The 22,635-nt window shown below is 37.9% G+C and overlaps 3 protein-coding genes across 3 annotated transcripts in view; 2 read left to right on the forward strand and 1 right to left on the reverse strand.

Annotated features, from left to right (window-relative positions):
- Positions 1 to 7,685, forward strand: part of LOC126473511 (translocation protein SEC62) — a 136,819-nt gene extending 129,134 nt beyond the window's left edge. The window contains exon 8 of the mRNA XM_050100610.1: positions 7,517 to 7,685. Coding sequence (XP_049956567.1) covers positions 7,517 to 7,670 — 154 coding nt within the window. The 3' untranslated portion in view covers positions 7,671 to 7,685. The remainder of the gene's footprint in view (positions 1 to 7,516) is intronic.
- LOC126473512 (tetratricopeptide repeat protein 36) lies at positions 1,370 to 17,989 on the reverse strand. The gene is made up of 3 exons (XM_050100612.1): positions 17,853 to 17,989; positions 2,011 to 2,202; positions 1,370 to 1,911 (listed from the first exon to the last, which is right to left on the reverse strand). Exons 1-3 carry the CDS (start codon positions 17,953 to 17,955, stop codon positions 1,655 to 1,657), a joined length of 552 nt encoding a protein of 183 aa, XP_049956569.1. The 5' UTR covers positions 17,956 to 17,989; the 3' UTR covers positions 1,370 to 1,654.
- A 142-nt stretch (positions 17,990 to 18,131) lies between these two features.
- Positions 18,132 to 22,635, forward strand: part of LOC126473513 (SUZ domain-containing protein 1) — a 60,057-nt gene continuing 55,553 nt past the window's right edge. The window contains exons 1-3 of the mRNA XM_050100613.1: positions 18,132 to 18,236; positions 18,692 to 18,750; positions 18,823 to 18,991. Coding sequence (XP_049956570.1) covers positions 18,177 to 18,236; positions 18,692 to 18,750; positions 18,823 to 18,991 — 288 coding nt within the window. The 5' untranslated portion in view covers positions 18,132 to 18,176. The remainder of the gene's footprint in view (positions 18,237 to 18,691; positions 18,751 to 18,822; positions 18,992 to 22,635) is intronic.

Here is a 22,635-nt window from a genome sequence, read left to right on the forward strand (position 1 = left end):
TATGGGAATACAGCAGTTTAAAGTTGCTGCACACAGTTTTTCTGTGCACACTTCATCCTGAAACATAAGACTAACACTTATAAGACAAGACTTCATTTTCAAACTCTCTATATGCCAAAACAAGCAGTGAACAATGCCCCACATCTTTATGGATGCTTAATGTAAGACAGGTAAGGCAACATAAAGTTCCGCATTGTGCCCTCAGTGGGCAATTGGACCCAATCAACCACTGTGTCATCTTATGCCAGTGGTGTCATTGGATATAATATGGAGGGGCCAGTGGTCAGCACACCACTCTCCCAGTCATTGTAAGGCTTTGTGACCTAAGAACTGCAACCAATTGGTCGAATAGTTCCTCTGTGCTTAATATGCCAGCATGGTACTTGTGTTCAAGTTTTTAAAGGAAACGCTCTTGCTGCTTATAGAGAATACTGTAAATTGTTTCCTTACTGCAATATAAACATTCAAGACTGTTTAACCTCATTTTCAACAAATTTAGGATCCTGGTACAGTTCCAGTACAAAACATTTCTCGAAAATGTAAAGATGAACAAAGTGTAGATTAAGAGGAAGCCAGTCTTCAGTTAGTAGAATATTGTTCTACAACAAGTATGTGTCAAATTTCAGCAAGTTTTAAGTGTTCTACATACATGAGTATAGCAACTGGTTAAGGGTTGTACTACTGCATAAAAGCTAATTCCTAAATACAATTGCTTGGCATTTTGTTAGCTTTGGTGAAACCAGTGGGAAGAGCCACTACAATTGTTGTAGCTACAATGATGATGATGATGATGATGACGATGACAATGATTTTCAGAGTGAGTCTAAATCATAGAATACTGTGCTAGATGTTTACTGTTCTGTAATAAGTACATAAGTTTACTGTAAATCAAAACTGGTATTTTACAATCATTTGTGAAATCACTAAATAGTTTTATAACTTTTTTGTATAAATAATATTACACTTATCAGGAAAGCCAAAGTGTCTGGTGGTACTATCAGCTTGATACTATGATTGAAACATTGGATATCACTACACTGTCAGGCTTAGCGGTAAAGTACATGCCTGGAAACCGAAACGTCAGGGATCCAATTTCAGTCAAACTATGGAATATTTTAGTCTGCCTTTAAAGTAGTCACCACCTCTTAATCATGTGAAGTTTCACTTGGAACAGCACGTGGTTCAAATTCAATCACAATAAAAGATCAGGGACATGCAAGTTGCTGAAGTGGTACCCAGTAGAAAGATTTGACCTGGAATAATAATAATAATAATAAAAATCATTACTATCATATTATATTTTTGGGAAATATAAGATGCAGTACCAGAGGAGTTTTGGGGATGATTTTGAATACAGTTCACAGTAATCTAAATGTTATAAAGAACAGTGTTTATTTTGATAATGAAATATACAGTATGACCTTTTTCCTGAATTAACCATTAACCATTTTCATTAGCAATTTTTTTCCTTTTTTGCCATTCCTCAGAACACCTTGAAAGATACTGTTAATATCATTATTTAGTAATTTGCATGATTATCTTCAGTTGGTGTTGCGTGCTTAGTATCCCTTCTCCCACATGTTTAATGTAACAGAGTCAGAAGTTCAAAGAGTATTGCCAGTTTCCGTTTATCCATATGACACAATTGAGTGTTTTATGCTTCCTGTGCCTGTAATTTTTTCATAACATCATGAAGCATCTGATTGCAGAGTGCTGCGTATGGATTCATTTCCACTAGCTGATGCTTTGCAAATTTGCTTCCCAAGTTTGCTGCAGCTTTGAAATCTTCCTTTGCTAGGTCATCATTGCCCTCCTTACGATGAATAATACCTCGCTGACAAAGTGCTTGGCACCCCGATTTACCATGGCCGTTGCTCAACTGTATCGCCAAGTTTAAGTCTGCGACAGCTTCTGAAATATTCAATATGTTGCATACCAACCTATCAGTAAATTACACACCAAAATGGTAATATTTTTATGTTCAGTAAATATGTAGGACTTTTCTCTCACCTGAAATTTTTCCACCGAGCCTGTATGCTTGCGCTCGATTGTTGTATGCAGAAGGTCTAGAAGGTGCCGTAGCTATGGCCTTAGTAAACAGGTTAATGGCAGCCTCAATATTTCCAGATTCTGCAAGGGTGACTGCATCCATTTCCAGTTGCTTTGCAGCTTTGACGGTGGGATCACTTTCATCTTCTTCATCTGGAATTTATTTTGAAATTAAGAAATAATTCTATACCACATTAATTATTCTCATGTATTTTTTGTGTTTTTAAAACAACACTCATTCATACATAAATCATATTCTGTGTATGGCTTCAAAAGTTTTACTGTCAACAAGGTGCAGTGACTGAGTCTATAAATTTACAATTATTTACCACCAGTCTGGTTTACTGCATTTGTGCCTAAAAAGGCACTAAGTGGATATAGCAGAATAACTAGAAAAGCAACTACTTTTGAAAAAAATTAGGTGCTTTTCTAGTTGTTCTGAGAAGACCCCATTATTTATTTCTGCTTCCTCAATATATACATATGCATTTCATAATTGGCTGGTTTTTACAGTTTTGGAGAACAGAGTACAAGAAAAACAGGAAGACGAAATATACAAAATAAGATATTAATAATGGCTACACAGGGCTGCTGGGCACACTGGCTACTTATGGTTTGGATTTCTTTTCATGAATGCAGTCATGTGGAATCGTTATGCAGCTGACTTTTAAATGAATAGATCAGCTTTCAAGTAGAATGGTTCCTAAGACAACAACATCATCAATTTATTTCAAAATCTTTGTAAAATATGTATTATGTATTCATCTTTACAAAAAAATTTCACTTCAACGAGACACGATATGTAGACAGAGGAAGATGAAATTGAAGAAAAGGGTCATATATAGAATCTGACACAGCTATTATTTATGTTCCACATATCCTCAGAAACCACTGGACTGATTTCAACCAAACTTGGTATACATATCACTTACTGTCTAGAAAAAAATCACCATGGGGGTAAGAACTGCCTACCTGTCAAAAGGAATAACGGGGGCTGGAAAAGAAGTGTGGACCACGATGCACAAATACCAGTTTTATTCATCCCGTATTTGAGATCTAGTGCACTTAGTGACTTGCAACGAACTTTACACATAATTTCAAACCTTTATGGAACTTTTCTCACTGACACTACTCACATGAAGATAAAAGGAAAAATTTTATCACTTACTACATTTTCACACGAGGTGAGATGTTTTAAATTATTACTTTTTTTTACTACTAACTGTATTCATGACACATTTTGCAGGCAGTACTCACATGTAGCACTTAATCTATGTGCAAAATTGTATCATTGTGTGACACATAGATCAGGAGATATATAGTCATAAAAGCAGAGATGTGTGAGAAATTGCTGCATCATGCATGACATTGAATTTATTACTCCTTTGATACTAAATCTGTTTGCAACATGTTTAGCAGACAATATCCGCATATGTCACTGAATGTACCTACAAAATTATATCAATATTATGAAAAGGAATAGCGAAGATTCTGTCACAGATGGGCACAACAAAAAGACTGTCACAAATAAAACTTTCAGCCAGTAAGGTCTTCATCAAAAATAGACCACACACTGACGCAAATGCACTGTTGTAACTCATAGGTGTTGAAGTTATATGATATTGCATTTTTTCATTCAGTGAAGTACGGTACACAATTTTCCTTTTATGAACATTTAAAACAAGTTGCCAATCTCTGCACTACTTTGAAATCTTATCAAGATCAGACAATATTTGTGCAAATTTTCTCAAGCAGTACTCATTACAGTTACAGAAACGACTGATGTTACTATGAATATTGTCTCCAGGGTAATTATAAGGTTACTGTTAATATTGTCTCCAAGGCCATTAATACACAACATGAAGAGAAATGGTCCCAACACACTGCCCCGGGGGCACACTTGATGTTACTTCTACATCTATTGACTCTCCCTCGAAGGCAAAATGCTGCACCTTCCTACCAAGAAATCCTCAGTACTGTCAGCACATATGAATGAGACCTGTGTTTTCTTCCAACTGCTGGTTGCAGTTTTAACCTACAATACACCGTGATTAAAGGAGAAGCTAACTCTGTTGCAAATTTGGTACAGAGATTGATAGGAATTCCATCGACTCCTGGAGTTCTGTTCAATTTAAGCTCTTTCTCAACACCACTGGCACTGATATCTATATCACTCATCTCTACAATGGTGCAAGAATTAAATTTGGATAATACTCCTGGCTATACCCTTCATTTGAATATGGAATTCAGCATTTATGCTTTTGCTCTGATAGCCTCAATTTCAGTTCCTTGCTACATACACTGATCAGCCAGAACATTATGACCACCTACCTAATAGATGATATGTCCATGTTTGGCATGGATAACACTGGTGACGCCTTGTGGCATGGAAGCAATGAGGCCTCAGTAGGTCGCTGGAGGGAGTTGGCGCCACATCTGCACACTCAAGTCAAGGGGGGGGGGGGGGGGGGTTTGAGTTCTGATGCTGCCATTCCTGGCCTTTTGACATGGCACATTGTCTTGTTGAAAAATACCTTTGCCGTCGGGAAATATAATCATCATGACAGAGCATATGTGCTCTGCAATCAGTGTACAATACTCACTGGCCATCATGGTGCCTTGCAAGAGCTGCACTGGACTCATGGATGCCCACGTGTGCATGTGTGTTCCCCAGAGTGTAATGGAGGTGCTACCAGCTTGCCTATGTTCCCCCATACTTATATCAAGGAGCTGTTCCCCTGGAAGACAATGGATTCATGCCATCCCATCAGCATGATGAAGAAGGTATCAGGATTCATCAGACCATGCAATGCTCTGCCATTGTGCCAACATCCAGTGCCAGTGCTCACATGCCCATTTCAGTTGTAGTTGCTAATGTCATGGTGTTAACATTGGCACATGCAGAGACCCATCGTTAGGAGTGTTCAGTACACTGCATGTTCAGACACACTTGTATTCTGGCCAGCATTAAAGTCTGATATTAGTTCCACCACAGTTAGTCACCTGTCCTGTTTTACCAGTCTGCCCAGCCTAAAACATCCAACATTTTTAATGAGGGGTGGCCGCCCAACCTCTCAACATCTGGACATGGTTTCACCATGAGTAGAAGACACTCATCACAGCATTCCTCGAACACCCGACAAGTCATGCAGTTTCCAAATTGCTTGTTCTTAGCCTCTGGGCCATCGCAATCTGTCCTGGATCAAACTCAGATTGTGTGCCTTCCCCATTCTACACATGGACAGCACACTAACCGATACTACATGCACCATGCATGTGATGACTAGAAATTATTCCTTGACAGGTGACACGGATATCACCTGGACGGGTTTGTAGGTCAGTGGTCATAATGTTCTGGCTCATCATTGTATGAACAGAATCTCTCTGAGATTTGTGAGAGATCTTTCATTAATATTTTGGTGTGGTAGTCATTGAAGTCTTCACAGAGTGCCCTCTTGGCAACAAAATGTACTTCATTCAGATACTGTATATCTTTATACTACACAAATGTAATTGAAAGTGGTAAAAATAAGTGACATATTCAAAATATCTTTACTAATATTTCCACTCATATGTTTGTGATGTCACGTATCTACCAAGGAATATCATTTTAGTTACCATATTCATAGGACTGTGGAATATTATTTTCCAGTCTTCTTGTCCAATGTGAGTTATTCCTCTGTGCCAAATATAGTATGTCTGTCCACAGAGGCAGACTTTTTTGAAGTTGGTTCTAGAAGCACAGCAGCATCTCCATAGTCCAGAAGGCACAAATGGCTGTCCTTAATGTGTTTGGAAATAAAGATTGGAACTATATTATATATTATAAGTTATTGGAAACAGTCCAGGAGCCATCAGCGGGTATCCTTAGTGTGTCCAACAAAGAAGAACAAAACTATTTTTCATATTACATGTTACCCGAAACAAATTGTTCGTAAATCAGGTAACATTATACAATAGGGACTTACCAAATGAGGCAGTGCAGCTGTTAGGACACTAATCTCATATCCAGGAGAATGGAGTTGCTCTGTCCAGCAATCTTGATATGGGTTTTCTGTGGTTTTCCTAGATCACTAAGGCAAATGCTGGGATGGATCACTAATCAAAGCCTCACCTGACCGTTTGTCCTATCCTCATAGATGACCTGTTCTATCCTCAGAAAGCATGTTATATTTGTAGTAACCAAATCGTGCATGAAACTGATCCAAGTAACACACATATGGCTTTATTCATAAACCTTTGCATAATAATAGAAATAAGGCTTTCATGACTCCACATGTAACAAGACAAAAGAACCACACAGAAGGTGCATCATAAGCAATACACAGAACAACTGATGTGAGCACAAACTAAAAGGACATAGAGTGAGTTAGTGCTGCTCTGTGTGTATGCATGCTTGAGCCGCCAGTAGGCAGTACAGCAGAGACCATTCCATGTGCACATTTCATACAGGCAGCCTCTCGTGGCTGGCCTCCTCTGATATAGCTGGCGGTTGATTTACGTACACATATGTGGCAACACTACAGTTGATGCACTCTCACTCACATGCACCAGTAGTAGGATACAGCAATATATATTGTGTTTAGTATATTTTGACCCATTTATGTGCACTGTATTACCCTGACAAGTCCTATATCATTGTAGGATGGTCTGTGAATGATTAAGATAAATAAAGTAAAGCAATAAAAGTTGACAATCGTACTCATACAGCAGTAGGTCCATGACATGACTCCTCACATAACTGGCCTGTTGTGAAGCCTATTTGGTATTTGTTAATCAGATATCTGTCTGATGTTCTAATTTGTTTGGAGAGATTGAGAAAGAAGGTTGTAAGCAATCTTCTTTCTTTATCTGTAGGTCTGCATTAACTGTACATTGCCTAAGAGTGATTATTTTCATGTGTAGGATGTTCTTTTGTTTTGAAATAAACACTTTATTCCATTGTTAGCTAATTAACTAATTTTAACCCTTGAATATCATCAAGCTATAAAAAAACATTTGATCCACACAGCAGAGTGGGAGAAAGCAGCATGTGATGGTATCTCTAAACTAAGAGTTCAGCATAACCATAGCAAGTACGAGCACAATATCACAGGTGTTGATGTGATGGTATCTCTAAACTTAGAGTTCAGCATAACCATAACAGGTACGAGCACAATATTGCAGGTGTTGAGTCCACATCTAAAATCAAATAGTGCAACACACATGTACGTTTGTTCTTGAAGTAGCATACATGCACATTAATACGTGTCAGCATTAACTACATGCATAGTGTGATCAGTATCTTAAAATTAAATAAGATGCACGTCAGCTAGAGTCAAGATGGCATAAAATGATTGCTGACAGCTCGTGGCACTGTTGCCAGCTTTCCAGTGCAAAATGATAATGGATGTAGGCAAAAACAGTAGCCGTCTTCAGAGTTGTGACAGCAAGATGTTTTCAAAATTGTGTTCTATTATCGTTTCAGGTGGCACCCAGCCCACTGCAAATGTCAGGGGTCAACTTTCACCGGGTCAACTATAATGGGAGTTATTGCATTCAACCACAGTGGGAAGCCCATTCAGTTGACTGTCTGCTGTAAGGCATTTTGTTATACAATACTGTGTGTCATGAAAAGCTGATATAAACAGATGAAAAATGCATATGAAGGAAGCGATTGCTGATGAATGTACAGATATAAAGAGAAGATTAAAGCATTCAGTGATTATTAATAGAAAATGTGAGTGTATCAGGAAAAAAACAATGTTTGGTAGGCACTCCTACAGAAGAAGAAAGAATGGAATGGAAATGATAGGAATATAAAGAGACAGGCAGAAAATATTGCAAGATGGTTAACTGATATGTAATTAAGTGGACAGACAAGGGAGGGGTAGGATTTAAAAGATAGGACACAAAAGAGCAATATAAGGAGAAAAACAATAAAATAATTAAAATGATGATGCATATGATGCTGGGTATTAATGATGATGTGAGTAATGACAATAATAAATTATCAAAAGGAGAGTTGGGCTGGACAGCACTTTCCTCCAATAAGATAGTGTAACTCACAGTTCAGCTGAGAGGAGCAAACAAAAATAAATACCAGTGCTCCGCTTTTTTCAGGGAGGAAAGAGAAATTGGATGGGATAGAGAAGAGGGAAAGTCTCTGTTTGGATGTTGGGTCCGTCCTTGCCCAGATTCTGAGTGACCTACCCTCCTCCCCTTCCAACAAGTGCCTCCCCCCCCCTCCTCCCCATATCTAATACACCCTTACTCTCTGAACCATTACCTCCAAAACTGCTGAGCTCTGTTTTTGAGTGCAGTACTGCGAGTTGCACTTCATGAAGGTAAGTGCTGGTCAGCATATCTGTCCCTGGCATTATAATAATTTTCTGAATTGAAAAATGGATGAATTATGTTGAAATTACTAGCAGAAGATATTGAAAACCAACATCCCATCCAAGAGAATTGATGTCATTCATTTCATTCATTCATCATAGTCCACAGATCACATCGAGAAGGAGGAGTGGACCAAATTGAGGTACACATTAACAAAAGACAAGCAAATCATAGAAACTTAATCCGTATACTTTATTAACAATTGACTTAGCCCCTATTTGTTAATGTTATTGATATTTATGCCAGCCAAATTTAATCAAGGTAATTGGAAAGAAAATCTCACTTTGAAAAACATTACTGCCTCCTCAGTTACACTTAAATAGGTTGTTTTTGTCTTTCACTACTAGCTTAACATTTACTTGATTTCATTAGTACTTTGAAAGGAAATAGTTCTCAACATCTGTAAATACTGAACACTGTTTACAGTACATTACTATTTATCAAGCAGTATTGCAACAAATGCTGCTGCTGGACATGCAGCTAACAAAACTTTGTAATCTTTAAATCTAGAAAGTCAGATAATTTTCAGAAACAGTGAATAATGAGGTATGTATTTAATTTTCTTTTAAGTCAGTTGAGTTCCCAATTTCTTGTTATGTGTTAGTGGAAGCTTGATGAAGGTCATTGCACCAGAATACATAGCTCCAATCTCAACCAAAACAAGAAGTCAAAACCTGTATGAATATAATTTTTGTGTATTGTATTATGATTATATGCTTCATAGTTTGGCTGGAATAAATTTTATTTACTACCAGAAAAAAAAGAGAAAGAAAACATTAGTGAGTATTTAGAAGCGAGTGCAAGATATTGCAAAGGCTTCTGGAGTATGTGTAGAGGCAAGTAATATCGACCAGTGGACAAAGGCTGCAGTGACATGTTTCAGTACATTTCATCTTTATATATGACTTCTCTGTTTTATTGTTTTGGTGCTCGCTCTTGATATATTTTGGTGTTAACTCACCGTGTTTGTAATTGATGCTTTAGTATAAATATATTAAGTTATCTTGCAAGTGGGGAGCTTATCCTTTCTCGCTATCAAGTCTGTTCACTTAAGGTAGATAGCTTAAATGGTGACCCCAACAAAGAACTAGAATCATGATTAACAATAATGACAGTGCTACAATCAAGTTGGAGCCACAGTAGCAACCTCAAAATGCAGTACAAAAGGTACCACAGCAGAGGCAGGCTCTTCAAATGAACCTACAGGTCCCTAAAATTCAAGGCAGGAACTTCGGAAATTTGAAACTTCTCACCTTCTGGAGAAAATGACCACACTTGCGGTTCAGGCAGGCAGAGTGGATATTTTTGCAACACGGCATCCTTGCTTTATTCAACAGGTTTCATTGTGTAGTGCCACATTTGAAGCCCTGGAGAGCAGACTGCACAAACTGTTACAGCAGACACCGACTGGTGACATGTCGCTGAAGCAAATATTGTTAGGCTTTCGATCAGGAGTGAAAAAGATTTAGGTTGTTCACTGGCAGAGTTGGTGTTGGGTGAGTAAGTATGCCTACCTGCTGATCTACTAACTGACAAACTTACAGTTAGGCTAAGTTGCACTTTGGCACTAAGTCGCTGTGTTTGTAATTGGTGCTTTAATGTAAATATATTAAGTTATCTTAGTGTGGAGCTTATTCTTTCTCACCATCCATTAAATTCACTTAAGGTAAGCACCTAAAGATGTATGGTTATCTACATTACACAATATTCTTACTGTAAATGTTGACTGAATAAATACCATTTAATTTACAAGGGCATGCTGAAACATAATGCCTCAGATATATTTATGTGTAAACTCTTAAAGCTTTTTAAGTAAAACAATTGTTATTACCATTGTACATCTTTATTCTTAATGTCTTCATATTTATTTGTCAACACAGTCAATTTTTACCAACGAGAAACCAGTTTTCTGATACTGTCACTGTAAAATGTTTGACTTTGTTTACGAAGCCAAAATCTCACCTCTACTTCAACTATTTCAGCATGATCAAAGTGATGTCCTCGAAGGTGTTCTTTAAGTTTTGGAAACAGATGAAAATAAAATGGGGACATGTCAGAACTTAAGGGAGGATGACCGATGACAGTGAACCCAAGGCATTGGACTGTGGCAGATGTTGCAGTGCCTGTGTGTGGTCTGGCATTATCATGCTGAAGGATAATGTGCTCCCTGTGTGGATGAACTCTTCGAATTCAAAACTCAATTACAAGATACTGTTTCTCACACTCCTACATAGTCACAGCTACACTCCGCAAACCACCATGAGATGCATGGGAAAGGGTACATTCCACTGTACCAGTTATTAGTGTTTCTTCCCATTCCATTCACATATGGAGTTTGGGAAAAATGACTGTTTGAATGCCTGTGTGCATGCAGTAATTACTCTAATCTTATCCTTATGATCCCTATGTGAGTAATACATAGGGGATTGTAGTACATTCCTAGATTCACCATTTAAAGCTGATTCTTCAAACTTTAATTTCCTTCAGTATCTCTGTGACACGCTCCCATGGATTAAACAAACCTGTGACCATTCATACTGCCCTCCACCATATATGTTCAATATACCATGTTAGTCCTATCTGGTATGTGTCCCACACACTTGAGCAATATTCTAGCATGAGTCGCATGAGTGATTTGTAAGCAATTTCTTTAGTAGACGGACTGCACTTCCCCAGTATCCTACCAATAAACTGAAGTCTACCACCTGCTTTACCCACAACTGAAACTCTGTGTTCATTCAGTTTCATATCCCTACAAAATATTTGTATGAGTTGGCCGATTCCAACAGTGACTCATTGGTATTATAGTCCTAGTATACTACATTTTATCATTTTGTGAAATGCACATTTTTACATGTCTAAACATTTAAAGCAAGATGCCAATCTTTGCACCACTTTGAAATCTTATCGAGATCTGACAAATTTATACAGCTTCTTTCAGATAGTACTTTATTATAGATAACTGCATCATTTGAAAAAGTCTGAGGTTACTATTAATATTGCCTGCAAAGTAATTAATATAAAACATGACTGATAACGGTCCCAACACACTTCTCTGGGGCACACCTGAAGTTGCTTCTACAGCTGATGGTGCCTCACCATACAAGGTAACATGTTGCACCCTCCATCTCAAAAATACCTTAATCCAGTCACAAATTTCACTCGATACCCCATGTGACTGAACTTTTGACAATAAGCATAGGTGTGGTTACGTTACACATCACCACGTTATGAACAATTTGGAGGTCTCTAGCAGCAGAGGGCTGCAAATGTGTACACATAAAGAATAAATATGTAGAATGTTAATAACATTTGTTTTCTTTAAACAACTTATGAGATTTCACACAAAATATTTGGAGGCATTACTTTCAGCATGTCCTCATAGATGCGCTGCTGCAGAAGAAAATTCCACAAGACAACAGGAAGTGAAAGTAATCCACATTGTTGGTTCTCATCAAGTACACTGCTTTGCAATACTGATAAAAACCAACAGATTATACTAGGATTGTCAAATGAGGTAGAGGTGAAAGCAGTTAAAATTCTAGGAATTCATGTAGACTCTAAGCTAACTTGGGAAACACACATCAACCATACCTGCACAAAATCGTATCAAGTTACACATTTAATGTGGAAACTGAGAAGCCTGGTAACAAAAGAATATTTAAGAGTAATTTATTTTGGACTCTTTCAGTCACATATAGAGTATGGGCTGCTCATATGGGGACACACTCTTCACATCACCAAAGTTCTAATAATTCAGAAGAAAGTGATACGTGCAATGAGCAATTCTGGTAGATCAGAACACTGCTGGCCACTGTTCATTCAGCTGAAAATATTAACAGTTATTAATCTTTATAAATATGCCTCAGAATTGTATACAAAAAACACCATAGCAGATTATGAAATGAGGGAAAACATACACCACCATAATACCGGAGGCAAAACAAAATTAGACATACCTAGGCACAGGCTGAAAAGAACAGGGAATTCCCATCTAATCAATAGTCTAAAAATATTTAATAATTTCCATTTTCTTCTTGGTCGGATCACATAAGTAGCTTCAGGAGCAAGCTACTAAACTGGTTACTAATCATTCCTTTTTACAATATAACAGAATTTATGAATATAAAATCAATTGACATTAATTTTTAAGGATTTCATTATGTGATGTCACTGAATGTATTTATGTTATGTTATGGTGTATGTTATCATCTATGGGCACTATTTGCAATGCTCATTTAGCTTTAAGCTACTATTCAAGGAAAATGTTATATGATATCCATGTAAATTGCCTATTCCACCTCAGGTGGTCAATGGTGAATAAAGGATCTGACTCTGAATTGACACAAGCCAACACAAAAAGAGATAGAAGAGAGTAGTGAACAGTGAAACATTCTATTTCAGCTGTTTCTAGTAACATTTTTGCTCCATGTCGATATCACTGTATATCGACCTTTAGCAAGGACATCTTTGGCTGTATTGGTGGGAAATATGGTGAGCTATATTCTTCTGTACATGCTATTGCATCTTCTTGATAGTGAGAAATTACAACATTTACTTGTAAGTTAAATATTTTCCATAATACATACAGCTACCTTTTAGTTGATGGTGTATTTAGTACGCAGTGGAACACTTGTATACAGTACACAGTGAAACAGTGTAGACTTATGGATGCTGAGAAATTCAAGCCCATGACAATGTATCAAGTTGCAGAATTCATCAGTGAAAGTTTTCTGAAGGCAGTGACACCAACAAATTTAACTTCTGGGTTTAGAAAACGTGGAATTTATTCACTTAATATCAACATCTTTGATGGGTTGGATTTCCTTATGGTTGCAGTTCCAAACCACTCTGTAAATTTTGATGGTGTGCCTAATCCAGTAAAACCCCCCAAATGCTTTGGAAGTTAATATGCAAAATGATGAGGCAGCCAACTGTGGTTTATACACTGATAACAGTAGAACCAGCAAATCATGTATCTCACCAAAGGAGCTTCAAGGTTTTCCAAAAGCTCCTCCTATAAAAACAACTGGACACTCAAATGGAGAAGCAACATATTGACTGCAACATCAGCAAAAATGGCTACTGAAGAAAAAAACTTTAACGAAAGGGATAAAGCTAGAAGAAAAGACGAAAATAAGTGTGAAGAGAGCTGACAACAAAAAAACTAAGCAATGTAAAAGTAAAAGAGCTTCAAGTGAAAGTGATGAATGAAGCAATAAAGATGAGGTATCATATGGTGAATCAGAGGAGTGTTCATCACTAGATCTCTTTGATTTTAACTGGTATCTTGTGATTGGTGGCTATGGGTAGATCGTGATGATAAATATGAGGTCTCATTCCTTTGGGAAAAAAATGGTTTTCGTGATTCCCGGAAGCAAAAGACATAGCTTCTGTATCATGTAAGGTCACTGCAATGTTTCTGCTTCCAGCACTGCCTATGGCTACTAGGAGAGTTTTCAAAATTAATTCTATATGCAATCAATTTGATATTCAGTGAGTAAAAGTTATTGTATCATAATGTTTGTATTTAACATATGTATTAATGTTTAATGTATGATTCAAGCTACTCAAATAACAATAAACATTTGGAGTGTCTCTTTCAAATTGTATGTTCATATATTAATTAGGGACCAAATTATTTTATTTTACTACATAATGTGGGTAATGAATTGTACTTTTAAATAAATACAAATATTTTATTCTGTAAGAAACAATTTCTTCAAAAACATCAAATATATAATTTTTGTTTCATTGTGTACTACTCTTCCCCACTGATAGGGAGAATGTTTGTCCAGGTAGGAAAGGAAAATAGGTACCAACATGTGGCATAATTGACTGTGCAGCATGTATACACACTTCAAAGCACACTATTCACTGCAAACTGCAAATAGGGTTCTGCAGCAGATGAGATGTATTCTTGTTGACCCAAAAAAATTGTCAGTTACAGTCACAGTGGGTGTAAAACGTTCAGGCATGGCATTTTCTGGCAGCAGTACTGTCAATGCGCCAAGATCAGAACTCTGCTACAGTGGTGCTGATAACGGGAGATTTCAAGATGATTTCCTTGTTACACTTGGGGTGTCTGCTTGGAACAGCAGCACCTGGGTGTTAAACTTACAGTATTCTGAACAGAGGGCATGGATGTTACCCTTGATGTAAGAGAACACGCAATGGGCGTGTTTGTATCCAGTTTAGGAGTGAAATCTGGGAACCAGTTACACTGAAGTCAAAACTTATGTCAACAGAGTTTATTACTGCATCAAATAGTAAACATTTTAATGTTGAAACAAAATATACTATTCACAATGTTACTTTGAAAGTAAGGAGCAGAAACCACGCCAGGTTCTTATAATTGAAAGTGTTCGGATCAAGTACTTTTATACAGGTACAAACACAGTTCATGGGCTTGTCTGATTGCATTAGAGGTTATGTTCACCAATCACAATAGCCTAAACAAATAGCGTTTTTCAAAACTGAGCACATTTGATCTGCACTGATTACTTACATCATCACTCGTTCTACAGGGTGTAGCTGTAATTGTTTAAAGTGACACAAAGTTCCAAGGCCTGACGGAATTTCTATCAGAATCTATACTGAATTTGTGGACAAGTCAGTCCCTCTTTTAACTACAATCTAATATAGAGCCCTTGAGCAAAAAATGGTGCCCAGTTCTTGGAAAAAAAAGGTCACACCTGTCTACAAGAAGCATAGTAGAAGTGATCCACAAAACTACTGCCCAGTATCCTTGACATCGATTTGTTGTAAAATATTAAAACATATTCTGAGCTCAAAGATAATGAGATATCTTGAACAGAATGATCTGCTCCGTGCCAACATGCGTGGATTCCAAAAACATCAATCATGTGAAACCCAACTCACACTTTTCTCACATGACATACTGAAAGCTTTGGATCAAGACAGTAAGGTAGGTGCAGTAGTTCTTGATTTCTGAAAAGCTTTTGACGCAATACCACACCTATGCTTATTGTCAAAAGTACAATCATATGGGGTATCACGTGTAATTTGTGACTGGATTAAGGTCTTTCTGGTAGAGAGGACACAGCATGTTATCTCATCACATGTAGAAGTAAGTTTGAGTGTGCCCCAGGAAACTGTGTTGGGACTCTTGCTGGTCATGTTGTGTATTAATAAGGTTGTATACATCATTAACAGTAACCTCAGGCTTTTTGCAGATGATCCTGTTATCTATAATGAAGTACCATCTGAAAGAAGCTGCAGAAAAATTCAATCAGATCTCAGTAAGTGGTACAAAGATTTGTAACTTGCTTTAAATGATCAAATATGTAAAACTCTGCACTTTACAAAACGAGAAAACGTAGTATCCTATAACATCAATGAGTCACTGTTTTAAATGGCCAACACATACAAATCCTAGGACATAACAGTTTGTGGGGATATGAAATGGAATGATCACATATAGGCTCAGTCGTGGAAGAAACTGGTGATAGACTTGAGTTTATTGGCAGAACACTGGGGAAGTTCAATCAGCCAACAAGGGAAATTGTTTTTAAATCACTCTTGCGACCAGTTCTGTAATATTGCTTAAGTGTGTTGGACCCGTACCAAGTAGGGCTAACCGGGGATATTGAACGTATAGAGAGATGCACAGCAATATTGGTCACAGGCTTGTTTGATCCGTGGGTGAGTGTCACAAATATGCTGAAGGAATTGAAGTGGCGGTCTCTTTAAAGATAGAAAGTCTATTAACAAAGTTTCAAAAACCGGCTGAAAATGATTACTCTAGGAATATATTACAATCCCCTACGTGTAGCTCACATAGGGAACGTGAGAATAAGGTTAGTATAATTACAGCACGCAAAGAGGCGTTCAAAATATCATTCTTCCCGCGCTCCATATGTGAATGGTGCGGAAAAAAACCCTAACAGTGGTTATGGTACTATGGGACGTACCCTTTGCCACGCACTTCACGATAGCTTGCGCTATAGATTTAAATGTGGTTGTAGAGAATTTCTTCCAATGGCCAACAATAACCACAGTAAACGTTCGAATGGTGACGGTTGTAATATCGTTGGAAGTCTCTTTATCTCTTGCGCGCTTTATGGTATGGGAGGTACCGGTAGCTAATTTTGCAGCCTACGCCTTGCCCTCATACGGACTGCATTCCGCCTATGCAACAGAATATGTTTTCGATCTTCATACCCTAATAAAACTTGACCAGCCGTATGCCTGCAATATCTGTACTAATGATACCCATGAGCCCTGATTACATTGTCAAATCATGACACTGTAAAGTACGGTTCTGCTATACCTGATCTAATGTTGCAGCCTATCTCATCAATATTTTTTTTACAAAGAACTTTTCTTTTTCTTTCGGTGCATACATAGATTTTCTTCAATAATGGAATGACTGGTATTTATTTAGAAACTTATTTTCGTGTTCTAGCATAGGTGAGAATGTGGGAGCGGGGCGGAGACACTTGAATCAACCTCTCGCAACTGTCGAGCAGATAAATTAAGTGTCTAAAGCAGTTTAAAGGGCGTTTTCTTTGATGATGCTGTGTATTTTACAAACAAAATATAATTTATGACTTCAGAACGAGCCCACCGAAAAATATACAGTATTAATTTACAGATTGGCCACAAAAATTTCTTCTCATATTAACATTGGTCTCATCTTCATTGCGGATGTAGAGTATGTTTCATGTAACATCTGTTGGTGTAAATACATTCAGATGGAGAAAGTAAACATGTTGGAGGTCTGCAGTTGAAGCTTAGAGCACATACATTTGACCACCGGTCCATCTGTCGCGATTTTGGTTGTGCCATCGTCTAATAATGGTCGCTTCCTTACTCTGGATGGCGACCAACACCCTTCCTCATTCTTAGCGCAAGTGATAGTGATCGAGTTATTCTGATAAGCAGTCCTGTTGACATTTTCATACAACATTCAGTATTACTATTGTTCACGTTATGAATCTGAAACGCGGTACTTAATCCACCCTCATACTGTGCAGATGTATCCGTTTATTTTTACGCAGTTGTATTGTTATGAACGTAGTGCTGCACTGCCGCAGAATTCAGGCGTACCAAAAATTATACTAATGAGATTGTGTAAACATGTTACTTCAAATGCAATATTTAACAACTATCTGGTGTTAAGCTTATTCTCAAACTGTGCAGATGTATCCGTTTATTTTTACACGGTTGTTTTGTTATATGGACGCAATACCGAACTGCCGCAAAATTCAGGCGTACCTAAAATTATACTGAGAGAATGAGATTGTGTGAAAATATTACTTCAAACGCTATAACTGACAACCATCTTGTGTTAAGCTTATTTCCTAAGTGACATATGCTGCAGTACTAACTCTCAATACCAAAATATTTGTCTGGAAGTAACAGAACATTACACGCTGCTTCTGAAGAAGACTAGACAGTACCTTTAACAGATTCGTCAGTTGCCTCATCTGGCAATTTGTCTGCGAGGGGCCCTAAAGGATTAAATATGGTATCAAGTATTTCCCTATCGTGTTGCGTTGACATTTTTACCTTTTGTCGTTGTTTATTTTTTTCGTCAAAGACGTTACTCTACACTGGGACTGTAATTAATAACATGCAATTTCTGTTTGTTAAGAGGAGGAAACATAATCTATAATTTGATCGCCAACCTGGACACAAGTATTATCTGTATCAATCTTTCACAATTCGATGGATTACAGTTTCAGTCATCAAAATAGAGCACACATCTTTGGCGTAGACCCAATATGGCTGCCAGCGAAGAATTGGATGTTGTGGATAGCTGGGAAGAAATTGAAGACTCTGGAGTAAGTGTGACATGTCTTGTTTGATAATTCGGGCTTTATTGTGTCTACAACTGCAACTGTTCACTTGTTTTAGATTTAAGTTGGGTTTTAAAGGTACTGGCAGTGAAATGAGAAGAAAGTGCTTGTTTGATATGTTAAGAGCGCCGCTGTACCGTGGCCGACATTTTACCTGTTAATTATATGATTCCATTTAAATAGCGACAGGTTACGTCTTCCATAGTTACTGTAACTCCAGACACTTAGTGTGATTGCTTCAGTGACTATTTGAAGAGTTGTAGTGGGCTTTCAAGTGTTTAAAGACTTCTAGTTCAGTCTGCAAGGCAAATGACACAAGCGAATTTGAATCCAGTTTTCTGCTTCAGTTTTTTCAGTGGAAGTGATATTTTTCTGTTACTTATGTAACCAAAGGAAATTTGTCGAGGCACCCTAAAGTTATTTTTTCTTCATATTCACAGGTCTTGGATAGAAAATTCTTACCATCACCTACAGCACCAGAAGAGACTGAGAATGTTAAGTAAGTGCTTAAATCTAGTTATCCGTCAGGGTCTTCATTATACGGTTTTGGATACATGACATTTATTTCCAGCCCTGTTATGTCGAATGGGCCAATAATTTTGCAAAGCAACCCATTTCCAATGCCGGAACCTGCAGTGAAAATACTTAAAAGGCCTCAGAGGACTGCTCAGGGTAATGGAAATGGACACCTGCTTAATGGTGATACCAAACCCCGTCAGCCTGTAAGAACCCTTCAGCAGGTAAAAATACATCTATATCTAAAGTCTTCTGCGTGTGATATATCAATTTGTACAATGTTTGTGTGAATGCCCTTATACACAGCTTAAAAACAAAGAGTGAGAATAGAAAATGAAGAATGAGTTGCTACTGAATTGACATTTTCATAGTGGAAGTATTGTTGCGATACTAAACATATTTAGCTTCGATTACTGTCTCTAATTGTAGATCTGAAGTATTACATTGAAAAACGTAGGGTATAGACTATTAGATTAGTCAAGCTGTTATTCAGAGATTACATTGTACTCAACTTTTATTTACTAGTTATTGTCTTTTTGTGGGAGTGGTATTTTCTTGCCTTCAGCAAATCTGAGAACAAAGTCACTCATTTATTGGAAGATGACATAACTTGATATTTTTTTTGCTTTTGATGGAAGTGAATTCTAAAAAAAAAAAATTCCTAGCACTAGACCACTGATGGTCAAGAATATTTTGGTTTATGGTCTTGCATTTATCCTCTGAACCACTGAGCGGAACCTATTACTGCAAATCTGCCAAGTAATGCGTAGGCCAGTATCCATGCTATACATGCTTTTCTGTTCCCGGAAAAAAATACTGATTGAAGATTTCCACAAGCTTATCAGTGACATTTTTGAAGCATGGAATTTAATTAGGCGGTGAATATAACCACACCTGTCTTTGGCCGTCAATGCATATCCAAACCATACTATCACTGTGTCACATTAGGCCAACCCCTAAGGATCTTGGTGAGATTTTGTGGGATGTAAAAATCTTACTTGTTGCAGCCAGTTGGTTAGTTTTAACAGATCTTTGACATTATTCTCATCATGAAGAAAATTCTAGTGATTAAATTTTCCTTGTGCTTTTTTATGAGGTAATGAGGATGTCATTGTATATCTAACATTTTGCTGAAAATGTAGGGTGATGGATATGCAAAGTGCACACTGACACCCTAACTTCAGTGACTTTCAAATTGTACGTTCACAATGTTGAAGGTGTGTGAGGAGTTTGCAAGTAATAAAGATGAAAACAAAGTTAACTATCAGAAAGAGAAAAAAAGGATATTAATGGAAACAGAAAATAACAAAGTGTTGTCACCAAATACGTATTTGTTAAATTTGAGTTGAAAAGAATCTCAGAGAGGCTCATATTTTTCCTTATTCCAGATCTTGTGACGTATCTGTATACTAGATCCAAATGCCCTGTGTATCACAGTGTATTCGAAAGTGTCTGAACTAAATTCAAAAGTAAGATTGAATTTTTGGTGTAAAATGATTTTTCTTCTTAGTTTGCTCAATACTAGATTCTCTTGACCTACACTGTCGCGACTGGTGTTCCAGCGAGTGAGGTGGTGCAGTGGTTAGCACACTGAACTTGCATTCGACAGAATGACAGTTCAAACCCACATCTGGCCATCCTGATTTAGGTTTTCCGTGATTTCCCTAAATTGCTTCAGGTGAGTGCCAGGGTGGTTCCTTTGAAAGGGCATGGTAAATCTCCTTCCCTAATCCGATGGGACCGATGACCTCTCTGTTTCATCCCGTTCCCCAAACCAACCAGCCATATGCTATTCCTCTTCTTACTCAGATACTATTGATCAGTCTTCAAACATCTTTAAAAGCCCTTAGCAAAGGAAGACATAAGTTAGACTGAGGAAGTCAAAATAGATTTACTGAGACATAATGGGTAAATCACAACTTGCATTCCCCTGTCCTCTCTCTCTCTCTCTCTCTCTCTCTCTCTCTCTCTCTCTCTCTCTCTCTGTGTCCTCTGCAAAGGTCCTCAGATATATAAAATTATGTACATTTTATGACCTTGTTCCTGCTATGAGACTGGAGTGGGTCTCTTGATTGAATAGGCACAGGTTCTGCCCATCACCGTGCACTCAGTCTTCAATTCATTCACATGGAGGCTGATTCTGCTCAGATCTGACACCTCCATGCTGTCACTACTCATCCTCGTCAGTTTTTCCTTACATCTGTATAACAGGGCAACATCATTGGCAAGTGTGTGGTATGGTTTTCTCACTCTGTACATCAGTGCATTTGGGGTTTTTGTAGAAAGCTTCCATAATCTTTTTGAGCATCAGGTTGAACAATATCAGTAACACCTAATCTAGTCTCAACCCAGTGTTGCTGTAAAAGCTCTCTGTTTTCGAGCTTTACTTTGCCTTTCGAGTAAATGAGACCATATTGGAGTAGGCTGAAAAGTTTCTTGGGCATTCCAAACTCAGTTAAGTAATTCGTCATGCTGTCCCAGTGAATGTAGCCATATCCCTTCTTAAAATCTTTGAAGAGCACATGCCTTATTCCCTCATTTCAGTGAGTTTTCGCGGCACATAGGTATTGTTGACAGTCTAACGGCTCGTTGTGAGACCCTCCCTAATATTCACCAGTCACCTCTGCAAATTTTCATATTCGATCTAGTATAAAGCTGGGCAAGATCGTATAGCAGATGTTCGGGAGGGCAGTTTCTATGTAGCTTAGTTGGAACAGTCTTTTATGATCTCCTCCAAAATCCAGAGCCTCTTGATTTGTTGGTGAATTTTCTTGTGGTGGGCCCCCTTTGTCCAACTGAAATGACTTCTGCCTGCATTCCATCTTCTCGTGGCCTTTTGTTCTTCAGCTTTCATTATTTCCTTCTTTATTTCCTCCAGTGTAGGCGGTGAATAATCCAAATGCACACTGTCAGGAGGTTTAAATTTGAACAGATCTTTAGATTCCCGACAGTTGAGGAGTTGACTGAAGTCTTGTTTCCCTTGTGTCAGCAATGTTGAACTCATTGGTGTGTATGGTTCCATTATTGTCCTTGAATTTCTGGCTGGTCTGTTATACCTTCTTAAAGAAGTTATATTTGCAGTACTTCTTTTGTCTCTCTTCTCCCAAGTAATCTTGTTGGGCCTCCACTATCATTTCTTTGATGATGTGCATTCTCTTTGGTTTTCTTGAGTTTGCTTGGGTAGTTCTCCATACTTCTACAAACTGTGCTTTGCCTTGTGCAATTGTTGCACCTCATATCCAACTCTCCTTAGCTTCACTTCCCTTGGCCCAATGCCATAATGCATTTGTCTCCAAACCAAATCTTCCTGCTGCTGGTTGGCTTGATGACAGCACTTGCTACCTCATTTACTGCATCCTTGACGTCTTTTCACATTTCTTCTGGGTTATTTTGTGTCCTCTTCCTGCAGAATTTCAAGTTGGTTGCTGAAATGGAGCTGAAATGTCTTTCTTTGTAGTATCTTTGAGTGCATCAACATCAACATGGTAGCATAGTACTTTGTTCCTAACTCTGGCTGTGGATTGTAGTATTCACTAGCTATTTACTATGAGTGTCTGCTCCCACATTCTTTGCCCATATTGTCTTTACATCCATCACAAAGGTCTTACTTTGATAATAGTTGCGATGTGATCTACCTGATTGTTTTACCATCTGACAGTACGTAAGTTCATTTATGTATATCCTTCCACTGGAAATTTGTGCTGTCGATGAACATCCCTTCCAATGTTCCAAAGGTCATGAGCCTAATGCTATTGTCACTGCTGATTTCCTGCAAACCGCAGCAATTATTTTAGTGGCAACTGTTTGTTTTCAAATGGCCAGAGAGGTCATTAGTTAATACAGTGGGGTTCATGATCTGTTTGAAGTT

The sequence above is a fragment of the Schistocerca serialis genome, chromosome 4 (genome assembly GCF_023864345.2).
Source record: "Schistocerca serialis cubense isolate TAMUIC-IGC-003099 chromosome 4, iqSchSeri2.2, whole genome shotgun sequence".
Lineage (NCBI taxonomy): Eukaryota > Metazoa > Arthropoda > Insecta > Orthoptera > Acrididae > Schistocerca > Schistocerca serialis.